The sequence below is a fragment of the Lissotriton vulgaris genome, chromosome 8 (assembly GCF_964263255.1).
Source record: "Lissotriton vulgaris chromosome 8, aLisVul1.2, whole genome shotgun sequence".
Taxonomy (NCBI): Eukaryota; Metazoa; Chordata; class Amphibia; order Caudata; family Salamandridae; genus Lissotriton; species Lissotriton vulgaris.
The window spans coordinates 136,322,301-136,334,588 of NC_141696.1; the positions used below are offsets into that span (position 1 = coordinate 136,322,301).

Consider the following 12,288-nt stretch of genomic DNA (forward strand, 5'->3'; position numbering starts at 1 on the left):
AAAGTGAGCAAGGGACTCACGTCTGAGTATACCCTGCCACACTTATGGCGGCCAAAAGCGGTACTAAAGGGGGGGGTGATGGACGGAGCATCTGAATCAATCAAACACACACACACAGTCAAAAGATCTGGGTTTAATCCATCACCGTTCTTTAGCCCACTCTGCCACCCCAGTTCAGACATGGCTATATGCAAATCAGTCTGACCCTGTGCCTCATGAGAACAGAACAGCCCGAACTGCCAAGCCATGTCTTCCCTGGACCGGAAACAAGCTTCGGAGGACCAGTTTCAGGCATTCCAGCCGTCTTCAGCCCGGCTTGCTTTATTCCAGTGGCAAAGTGAGCAAGGGACTCACGTCTGAGTATACCCTGCCACACTTATGGCGGCCAAAAGCGGTACTAAAGGGGGTGGTGATGGACGGAGCATCTGAATCAATCAAACACACACACCCAGTCAAAAGATCTGGGTTTAATCCATCACCGTTCTTTAGCCCACTCTGCCACTCCAGTTCAGACATGGCTATATGCAAATCAGTCTGACCCTGTGCCTCATGGGAACAGTACAGCCCGAACTGCCAAGCCATGTCTTCTCTGGACAGGAAACAAGCTTCCGAGGACCGGTTTCTGGCTATCAGCCGTCGTCAGCCAGGCTTGCTTGAATCCAGTGGCAAAGTGAGCAAGGGACTCACGTCTGAGCATACCCTGCCACACTTATGGTGGCCAAAAGCGGTACAAAAGGGGGTGGTGATGGAGGGAGCATCTGAATCAATCAAACACTCACACCCAGTCAAGAGATCTGGGTTTAATCCATCACCGTTCTTTAGCCCACTCTGTCACCCCAGTTAAGACATGGCTATATGCAAATCAGTCTGACCCTGTGCCTCATGGGAACAGTCCAGCCCGAACTGCCGAGCCATGTCTTCCCTGGACCGGAAACAAGCTTCCGAGGACCGGTTTCTGGCATTACAGCCGTCTTCAGCCCGGCTTGCTTGAATCCAGTGGCAAAGTGAGCAAGGGACTCGAATCTGAGCATACCCTGCCACACTCATGGCGACCAAAAGCGGTACAAAAGGGGGTGGTGATGGATGGAGCATCTGAATCAATCAAACACTCACACCCAGTCAAAAGATCTGGGTTTAATCCATCACCGTTCTTTAGCCCACTCTGCCACCCCAGTTCAGACATGGCTATATGCAAATCAATCTGACCCTGTGCCTCATGGGAACAGTACAGCCCGAACTGCCAAGCCATGTCTTCCCTGGACCGGAAACAAGCTTCTGACGACCGGTTTCTGGCGTTCCAGCCGTCTTCAGCCCGGCTTGCTTGAATCCAGTGGCAAAGTGAGCAAGGGACTCGAATCTGAGCATACCCTGTCACACTTATGGTGCCCAAAAGCGGTACAAAAGGGGGTGGTGATGGACGGAGCATCTGAATCAATCATACACTCACACCCAGTCAAAAGATCTGGGTTTAATCCATCACTGTTCTTTAGCACACTCTGCCACCCCAGTTCAGACATGGCTATATGAAAATCAGTCTGACCCTGTGCCTCATGGGAACAGTACAGCCCGAACTGCCAAGCCATGTCTTCCCTGGAACGGAAACAAGCTTCTGACGACCGGTTTCTGGCTTTCCAGCCGTCTTCAGCCCGGCTTGCTTGAATCCAGTGGCAAAGTGAGCAAGGGACTCACGTCTGAGTATACCCTGCCACACTTATGGCGACCAAAAGCGGTACAAAAGGGAGTGGTGATGGACGGAGCATCTGAATCAATCAAACACACACACCCAGTCAAAAGATCTGGGTTTAATCCATCACCGTTCTTTAGCCCACTCTGCCACCCCAGTTCAGACATGGCTATATGCAAATCAGTCTGACCCTGTGCCTCATGGGAACAGTACAGCCCGAACTGCCAAGCCATGTCTTCCCTGGACCGTAAACAAGCTTCCGAGGACCGGTTTCTGGCATTACAGCCGTCTTCAGCCCGGCTTGCTTGAATCCAGTGGCAAAGTGAGCAAGGGACTCACGTCTGAGAATACCCTGCCACACTTATGGCGGCCAAAAGCGGTACAAAAGGGGTTGGTGATGGACGGAGCATCTGAATCAATCAAACACACATACCCAGTTAAAAGATCTGGGTTTAATCCATCACCGTTCTTTAGCCCACTCTGCCACCCCAGTTCAGACATGGCTATATGCAAAGCAGTCTGACCCTGTGCCTCATGAGAACAGTACAGCCCGAACTGCCAAGCCATGTCTTCCCTGGACCGGAAACAAGCTTCCGAGGACCGGTTTCTGGCATTCCAGCCGTCTTCAGCCCAGCTTGCTTGAATCTAGTGGCAAAGTGAGCAAGGGACTCACGTCTGAGTATACCCTGCCACACTTATGGCGGCCAAAAGCGGTACTAAAGGGGGTGGTGATGGACGGAGCATCTGAATCAATCAAACACACACACACAGTCAAAAGATCTGGGTTTAATCCATCACCGTTCTTTAGCCCACTCTGCCACCCCAGTTCAGACATGGCTATATGCAAATCAGTCTGACCCTGTGCCTCATGAGAACAGTACAGCCCGAACTGCCAAGCCATGTCTTCCCTGGACCGGAAACAAGCTTCGGAGGACCAGTTTCAGGCATTCCAGCCGTCTTCAGCCCGGCTTGCTTTATTCCAGTGGCAAAGTGAGCAAGGGACTCACGTCTGAGTATACCCTGCCACACTTATGGCGGCCAAAAGCGGTACTAAAGGGGGTGGTGATGGACGGAGCATCTGAATCAATCAAACACACACACCCAGTCAAAAGATCTGGGTTTAATCCATCACCGTTCTTTAGCCCACTCTGCCACCCCAGTTCAGACATGGCTATATGCAAATCAGTCTGACCCTGTGCCTCATGGGAACAGTACAGCCCGAACTGCCAAGCCATGTCTTCTCTGGACAGGAAACAAGCTTCCGAGGACCGGTTTCTGGCTATCAGCCGTCGTCAGCCAGGCTTGCTTGAATCCAGTGGCAAAGTGAGCAAGGGACTCACGTCTGAGCATACCCTGCCACACTTATGGTGGCCAAAAGCGGTACAAAAGGGGGTGGTGATGGAGGGAGCATCTGAATCAATCAAACACTCACACCCAGTCAAGAGATCTGGGTTTAATCCATCACCGTTCTTTAGCCCACTCTACCACCCCAGTTCAGACATGGCTATATGCAAATCAGTCTAACCCTGTGCCTCATGGGAACAGTCCAGCCCGAACTGCCAAGCCATGTCTTCCCTGGACCCGAAACAAACTTCCGAGGACCGGTTTCTGGCATTCCAGCCGTCTTCAGCCCGGCTTGCTTGAATCCAGCGGCAAACAGAGCAAGGGACTCACGTCTGAGCATACCCTGCCACACTTATGGCGGCCAAAAGCGGTACAAAAGGGGGCGGTGATGGACAGAGCATCTGAATCAATCAAACACTCACACCCAGTCAAGAGATCTGGGTTTAATCCATCACCGTTCTTTAGCCCACTCTGTCACCCCAGTTAAGACATGGCTATATGCAAATCAGTCTGACCCTGTGCCTCATGGGAACAGTCCAGCCCGAACTGCCAAGCCATGTCTTCCCTGGACCGGAAACAAGCTTCCGAGGAACGGTTTCTGGCATTCCAGCCGTCCTCAGCCCGGCTTGCTTGAATCCAATGGCAAAGTGAGCAAGGGACTCATGTCTGAGCCTACCCTGCCACACTTATTGCGGGCAAAAGCGGAACAGAAGGGGGTGTTCATGGACGGAGCATCTGAATCAATCAAACACTCACACCCAGTCAAGAGATCTGGGTTTAATCTATGACCGTTCTTTAGCCCACTCTGCCACCCCAGTTCAGACATGGCTATATGCAAATCAGTCTGACCCTGTGCCTCATGGGAACAGTCCAGCCCGAACTGCCAAGCCATGTCTTCCCTGGACCGGAAACAAGCTTCCGAGGACCGGTTTCTGGCTATCAGCCGTCTTCAGCCAGGCTTGCTTGAATCCAGTGGCAAAGTGAGCAAGGGACTCACGTCTGGGCATACCCTGCCACACTTATGGCGGCCAAAAGCGGTACAAAAGGGGGGGATGATGGACGAGCATCTGAATCAATCATTCACTCACACCAAGTCAAGAGATCTGTGTTTAATCCATCACCGTTCTTTAGCCCACTCTGCCACCCCAGTTCAGACATGGCTATATGCAAATCAGTCTGACCCTGTGCCTCATGGGAACAGTCCAGCCCGAACTGCCAAGCCATGTCTTCCTTGGACCCGAAACAAGCTTCGGAGGACTGGTTTCTGGCATTCCAGCCGTCTTCAGCCCGGCTTGCTTGAATCCAGTGGCAAACAGAGCAAGGGACTCACGTCTGAGCATACCCTGCCACACTTATGGCGGCCAAAAGCGGTACAAAAGGGGGTGGTGATGAACGGAGCATCTGAATCAATCAAACACTCACACCCAGTCATGAGATCTGGGTTTAATCCATCACCGTTCTTTAGCCCACTCTGCCACCCCAGTTCAGACATGGCTATATTCAAATCAGTCTGACCCTGTGCCTCATGGGAACAGTCCAGCCCGAACTGCCAAGCCATGTCTTCCCTGGACCGGAAACAAGCTTCCGAGGACCGGTTTCTGGCATTCCAGCCGTCTTCAGCCCGGCTTGCTTAAATCCAGTGGCAAAGTGAGCAAGGGACTCTCGTCTGAGCATACCCTTCCACACTTATGGCGGCCAAAAGCGGTACAAAAGGGGGTGGTGATGGACAGAGCATCTGAATCAATCAAACACTCAAACCCAGTCAAGAGATCTGGGTTTAATCCATCACCGTTCTTTAGCCCACTCTGCCACCCCAGTTCAGACAAGGCTATATGCAAATCAGTCTGACCCTGTGCCTCATGGGAACAGTCCAGCCCGAACTGCCAAGCCATGTCTTCCTTGGACTGGAAACAAGCTTCCGAGGATTGGTTTCTGGCATTCCAGCCGTCTCCAGCCCGGCTTGCTTGAATCCAGTGGCAAAGTGAGCAAGGGGCTCACGTCTGAGCATACCCTGCCACACTTATGGCGGCCAAAAGCAGTACAAAAGGGGGTGGTGATGGACGGAGCATCTGAATCAATCAAACACTCACACCCAGTCAAGAGATCTGGGTTTAATCCATCACCGTTCTTTAGCCCACTCTGCCACCCCAGTTCAGACATGGCTATATGCAAATCAGTCTGACCCTGTGCCTCATGAGAACAGTCCAGCCCGAACTGCCAAGCCATGTCTTCCCTGGACCGGAAACAAGCTTCTGAGGAACGGTTTCTGGCATTCCAGCCATCTTCAGCCCGGCTTGCTTGAATCCAGTGGCAAAGTGAGCAAGGGACTCATGTCTGAGCCTACCCTGCCGCACTTATGGCGGCCAAAAGCGGAACAGAAGGGGGTGTTCAGGGACGGAGCATCTGAATCAATCAAACACTCACACCCAGTCAAGAGATCTGGGTTTAATCCATGACCGTTCTTTAGCCCACTCTGCCACCCCAGTTCAGACAGGGCTATATGCAAATCAGTCTGACCCTGTGCCTCATGGGAACAGTCCAGCCCGAACTGCCAAGCCATGTCTTCCCTGGACCCGAAACAAGCTTCCGTGGACCGGTTTCTGGCATTCCAGCCGTCTTCAGCCCAGCTTGCTTGAATCCAGTGGCAAAGTGAGCAAGGGACTCACGTCTGAGCATACCCTGCTACACTTATGGCGGCCAAAAGCGGTACAAAAGGGGGTGGTGATGGACGGAGCATCTGAATCAATCAAACACTCACACCCAGTCAAGAGATCTGGGTTTAATCCATCACCGTTCTTTAGCCCACTCTGTCACCCCAGTTAAGACATGGCTATATGCAAATCAGTCTGACCCTGTGCCTCATGGGAACAGTCCAGCCCGAACTGCCAAGCCATGTCTTCCCTGGACCGGAAACAAGCTTCGGAGGACCGGTTTCTGGCATTCTAGCCGTCTTCAGCTCGGCTTGCTTGAATCCAGTGGCAAAGTGAGCAAGGGACTCGAATCTGAGCATACCCTGTCACACTTATAGTGCCCGCAAGCGGTACAAAAGGGGGTGGTGATGGACGGAGCATCTGAATCAATCAAACACTCACACCAAGTCAAAAGATCTGGGTTTAATCCATCACCGTTATTTAGCCCACTCTGCCACCCCAGTTCAGACATGGCTATATGAAAATCAGTCTGACCCTGTGCCTCATGGGAACAGTACAGCCCGAACTGCCAAGCCACGTCTTCTCTGGACCGGAAACAAGCTTCCGAGGACCGGTTTCTGGCTATCAGCCGTCTTCAGCCAGGCTTGCTTGAATCCAGTGGCAAAGTGAGCAAGGGACTCACGTCTGAGCATACCCTGCCACACTTATGGTGGCCAAAAGCGGTACAAAGGGGGGTGGTGATGGAGGGAGCATCTGAATAAATCAAACACTCACACCCAGTCAAGAGATATGGGTTTAATCCATCACCGTTCTTTAGCCCACTCTACCACCCCAGTTCAGACATGGCTATATGCAAATCAGTCTAACCCTGTGCCTCATGGGAACAGTCCAGCCCGAACTGCCAAGCCATGTCTTCCCTGGACCTGAAAAAAGCTTCCGAGGACCGGTTTCTGGCATTCCAGCCGTCTTCAACCCGGCTTGCTTGAATCCAGTGGCAAACAGAGCAAGGGACTCACGTCTGAGCATACCCTGCCACACTTATGGCGGCCAAAAGCGGTACAAAAGGGGGTGGTGATGGACGGAGTATCTGAATCAATCAAACACTCACACCCAGTCAAGAGATCTGGGTTTAATCCATCACCGTTCTTTAGCCCACTCTGCCACCCCAGTTCAGACATGGCTATATGCAAATCAGTCTGACCCTGTGCCTCATGGGAACAGTCCAGCCCGAACTGCCAAGCCATGTCTTCCGTGGACCGGAAACAAGCTTCCGAGGACCGGTTTCTGGTATTCCAGCCATCTTCAGCCCGGCTTGCTTGAATCCAGTGGCAAAGTGAGCAAGGGACTCACGTCTGAGCATACCCTGCCACACTTATGGCGGCCAAAAGCGGTACAAAAGGGGGTGGTGATGGACGGAGCATCTGAATCAAGCAAACACTCACACCAAGTCAAGAGATCTGGGTTTAATCCATCACCGTTCTTTAGCCCACTCTGCCACCCCAGTTCAGACATGGCTACATGCAAATCAGTCTGACCCTGTGCGTCATGGGAACAGTCCAGCCCGAACTGCCAAGCCATGCCTTCCCTGGACCGAAAACAAGCTTCCGAGGACCAGTTTCTGGCATTCCAGCCATCTTCAGCCCGGCTTGCTTGAATCCAGTGGCAAAGTGAGCAAGGGACTCACGTCTGAGCATACCCTGCCACACTTATGGCGGCCAAAAGTGGTACAAAAGGGGGTGGTGATGGACGGAGCATCTGAATCAAGCAAACACTCACACCCAGTCAAGAGATCTGGGTTTAATCCATCACCGTTCTTTAGCCCACTCTGCCACCCCAGTTCAGACATGGCTATATGCAAATCAGTCTGACCCTTTGCCTCATGGGAACAGTCCAGCCGGAACTGCAAAGGTATGTCTTCCCTGGACCGGAAACAAGCTTCTGAGGACCGGTTTCTGGCATTCCAGCCGTCTTCAGCCCGGCTTGCTTGAATCCAGTGGCAAAGTGAGCAAGGGATTCACGTCTGAGCATACCCTGTTACCACCCCCTTTTGTACCACTTTTGGCCGCCATAAGTGTGGCAGGGTATGCTCAGACGTGAGTCCCTTGCTCACTTTGCCACTGGATTCAAGCAAGCCGGGCTGAAGACGGCTGGAATGCCAGAAACCGGTCCTCGAAAGCTTGTTTCCGGTCCAGGGAAGACATGGATTGGCAGTTCGGGCTGGACTGTTCCCATGAGGCACAGGGTCAGACTGATTTGCATATAGCCATGTCTGAACTGGGGTGGCAGAGTGGGCTAAAGAACGGTGATGGATTAAACCCAGATCTTTTGACTGGGTGTGAGTGTTTGATTGATTCAGATGCTCCGTCCATCACCACCCCCTTTTGTACCGTAAAGTATTTACGCAGCACACATACAGTAAAAACGTGTAAACACAAAACAAGAAAAATCCCAAACCAATTAAGAAAAGTAGAACAAATTTTAATCAAGTATTTGACACTGAATGATAAATATCCAACTAGTAGTATCAGAGTTATGAATTTTTTCAAAGTGTGAGGTTCAACACAGTACCTAAAAGGTAAAAGCGCCAACCACAGACATCTGGTCGCAAGAGACTGGGTCAACATCAAAAGTTAAGGCCGACCGTGATAGAGCAATGTTCATACACAGGAAGTCAATTGGGGGTGGTCAGCGCTTACCTTCAAACTTTAAAATCTAAAAATGTCTGGGAAGGTAGAAGTTCAGCAGGGCAAGGTTGCAGGAATGACTGAGCAGGGATCTTCGTGGTCAGATGGCTGTGGGGCTACACCATTATGAAGATTTTTACCTTTGTCCTTAGTTGTTGACATCGAAATTGAAAATATCCAGTGGGATGAAGCAAAAGACTGTAGCCAAATACAGTTCCATCGGGTTGGATACCCCTTTAGCCAGACATTTGCACCTCACAGAGATAGCCGAGCAGGTAGGTCTTGGTCTTCTCCTGGTTCTCAGAGCACTATAGGCCAAATTCTGTCCTCGGTTTTGGAAAATGGCCATAGGGGCACATTTAGCACTTCAACCAATGGTCTAGGAGTGGATGGAAAATTCCTGGGGGTTCAGGACTCACTCAGATGGGATTTAGGTGTGGGTTCAAGATGGTGGGAGCATGTTTTGTCCTTGTGGTTCTGAACAGAAGGACAGTGAACTAGCCCTTGGAATCACATCTGGTTGTCCTGGGTAGAGATGTAGATGCAGGGCTGGCCTCCAAGGGTTCAAGGCAGGCTCCATGCAGCAGGACAGCCTTTTCAGGTAGAGAAGCAGTCTGGCAGAGTGCACAGCATGTCACTGCAGCAGGCAGTCCTCTGACAGTCTGTAGTATCTTGTTCATGTCATTATCCTGCCATTATCTCCCTACCTGCTTAGCCAGTGTGAATGTGCTAAGTGCTGCATAGAATGTTGGTGTGATGATGCAGTATGGAATGTTTGAGTGCCTGTGAGTGGAAGTTAACAGTTGGAGAATGGGCTGGTGCGGCTGCTACACAAGAACTCATCCACTAAAACTACATCATGCCTGTTGGACGTCATTACTACATATTTTAGCGATGAGGGTGGGATACAAACCCACGCATGCAAAGCACAATGGATTTGGACTTCATTAAGACACACTCCTTTTATAGGTCCACTAGTAAATTGAAGAGTGGGTCTTAAGGTCCTATTCGTATACCCTGATGCCCTTCTTCCGGAAGGTGGGCAAAGTTTCTAGAAAGTTTCTTTGAAGTTTATAGAGTTTCCTGACACCCATCTCTGGCTACAAGCTGGCTGCAGTGACAATACATGGTTGTTAGGCCTATTGTGAGGATACAGGACATAGCCTATTCAGGTGCAAGTGAGGCTGTGCTCAGCTAAACTGCCCACCCTGCCAGTTGATTGCCCATTGAGGCTCAGCTTATCCCATTATTATTGTGTGACTGTCTGTAAGGAATTCAGAAAGTCCAACTGTCAGCTACACACAGTCATGTGACCCAAGACAGGCTGCAGGCACAAAGGGTTTAAGGTAGGCAAATGTCAACTTCATAAAAGTTGCATTTTTCAGAAATATAATGAAAAATCCGACTTTACCATTAATGAGGGATTATCATTAGAATTCAATGGATACCAAACATTATATACCTACCTCCTCTCCATTAGGAATTGCAGCTTATTAAATGTAATAAGGAATCTCCAATGTTGTCCCATGGAGGGGTAGACCTCACAGTGGTAAAAAACGATTTTGGGAGTTTTTCACTGCCGGGACATGTAAAACGTAAAAGTACATGTCCTAACTTTAAATTGCCTTATGGGCTTCCCGGGGCCTATCTTAGGAGGAGACTTATATGCAATAAAAGGAGAGTTTATAGTTTGGAAAGGGGGTTAAATGCCAGGTCGACATGGCAATTTGAGACTGAATTTAGGCAACCATGATAGGCCTGGGACAGGTTTTAGAGTGCTACTTAGGTGGGTGGCCTTAAAACTACTGCTGGCCCACTGGTAGAATTTAATTAATTTACAAGCCCTGAGTATATGGTACACCACTTTAAAAGGGTTTTACTAGAATATTAAAAATGACAATTAGATACGTGCCAACCAAACCATGATAAGGGGAGTGAACACAAGCACATTATTACTAGTTAGCAGAGGTAAACAGCACAGAGTCCTAAGTCTAGCAGATGCAAAAATAAACTGCACAAATGGGAGGCAAATAGACAACTTGTTTGGGAGAAGACCACACTAAGGCTGACAGGTCTAATAACAGTAATCAACCTGCATTGTTAAAACAAAACAACTTATTTTTACCTTGCAAAAGATATATTGTACCCAAACTATCAAACCCAGATGTTCCATATTGCAAGAAAAGCAAGCTAAGTAAGGCCAATGATGAACCTGTTTGTGATTTGCCAAGGTCTCAGTCAATTTTGGAAAGAGGCAACTCCCACATTATCTGCATTTTTTGCAAGATGTTATGGTAAACTGAATTGTAATACTCTTTCAAAAAGAGCTAGTGTCTAGTACATTCATGCAACCCTTACAGAGGCTACTTCCTTTGTATCTGTTCCGATTGGCCAGAAGAAAAATAGGTAAACATTAATGGTAACCTGGTTTTCCACAGGTGAATGGCTTATATCAATTGTCTACACCAGAAAAACTGACTAAGAAAATGACACTAAATCAAGAAATACCTTATTTGCAATGTTATATAGATTGGTGGGATTCCAATATTGCCCAATAATTGCATTATTTCTAGATTTACCCAGTTATCTGGGTAAAGGCAGCAACAAAACTCAAATCAGATAAGGTCTGTTTCAGGCCCGGTATGGGCAAATGCACAGAGGTAATCACTTACAATTTGTATCTAAAGGTGATACGAGGACTAAATAAAAAGAAAAAGAATACAAACCCAGTGCTCTGAAGCTCACAAACCGCCTTTCCTACATGACTCCAGTCCAAACATCCAGGTTCATTTTTCCACCACTTCTGTATCCCTGCAATGCAGTTATCAGTTGAGCCTCCAAGAATGATGTCTGAAAAATATTCACTGGCTGGAAAAGTCCATTCGAAGTAAGGAGCATAGGACAGACAAATCAGCATCTCACCTTTACATTTGCCTATTAAGATAAATGTTGAACGCTGGATTACTCAAGAGAATAAAAAAGTCTTGAATTCTCCCCATTCATTTTCTTTTAAATTAGAATTTAGCCCCAGTCTCAACATATTTTAGAAAATAATTAGTACAACATTATATAAACAGAGCACAGAAAAGTTTAAAACTTAAAATTATAAACATTGCACAAGAAGTATTAAAACATGAGTTGACCAGCAATATGGAAATGCATATTAGTAAAAAATTGCATGAAACAGAGCTAAAATAAATTCAAAATTAGAACTATATGGGAATGCCAATGAAGAATGGGAAAGATATTAGAAAGTGAACCGTTGACATTTTGGAGCCTTCTATGATGAATGGATCTATCTTGTTGTACAATGGTCACAACATCACAATAGCCTTATTAAAGGTTGGACATTTAGAGGGTAAATGAAAAAAGTCACTTATTTTCACTCAAGGCCTTGGACGGTGATACTTTAATTAGGGGAGTAAATGTGTTTGCTTACTTTTCTGGCACTACAAGCTTGTACCTCATGTGATTCTGTAATTGGGGAATCGGGGATCTTATGGCATACAAAACTGTTTGAAATAATAAACAGAGGAGGAGACAAAACTCATTAATGAGCAGTAGTTGGATACTGCAGTGCAGAATGTTTTTCTATGGAGTTCAGGGCATTGTAAATAATTGGCAAGCTTCTCTCACCAAGTAAGGAGTAATGACAAAATGCTCATAACCCAGCAGGGAGAAAAAAGTTACCACTCTCTCCCAACATCTACCCTGGGTGTACCCTCAGGTAGTACTATATACATTCCTATTTTCCCCTTCCCGGGTTAGAGAAGGGCTAATTTAGTGTTTGGTGGACTGGTTACTTCATCACAAACATGATGGACATCCTCTCTGCCTTATTATATCCAATTGGGAACAAAAGGTCCTTCATGTGGTGAGGGCTAGACCTAATATCAATAGTGAACAACACAAAGTACCCAAACAA

General features: G+C 48.3%; 1 protein-coding gene across 1 annotated transcript in view; it reads right to left on the reverse strand.

Annotated features, from left to right (window-relative positions):
• Positions 1-12,288, reverse strand: part of LOC147693612 (nicotinamide N-methyltransferase-like) — a 99,262-nt gene that overhangs the window by 44,481 nt on the left and 42,493 nt on the right. The window contains exon 2 of the mRNA XM_086933241.1: positions 11,090-11,297. Coding sequence (XP_086789367.1) covers positions 11,090-11,297 — 208 coding nt within the window. The remainder of the gene's footprint in view (positions 1-11,089; positions 11,298-12,288) is intronic.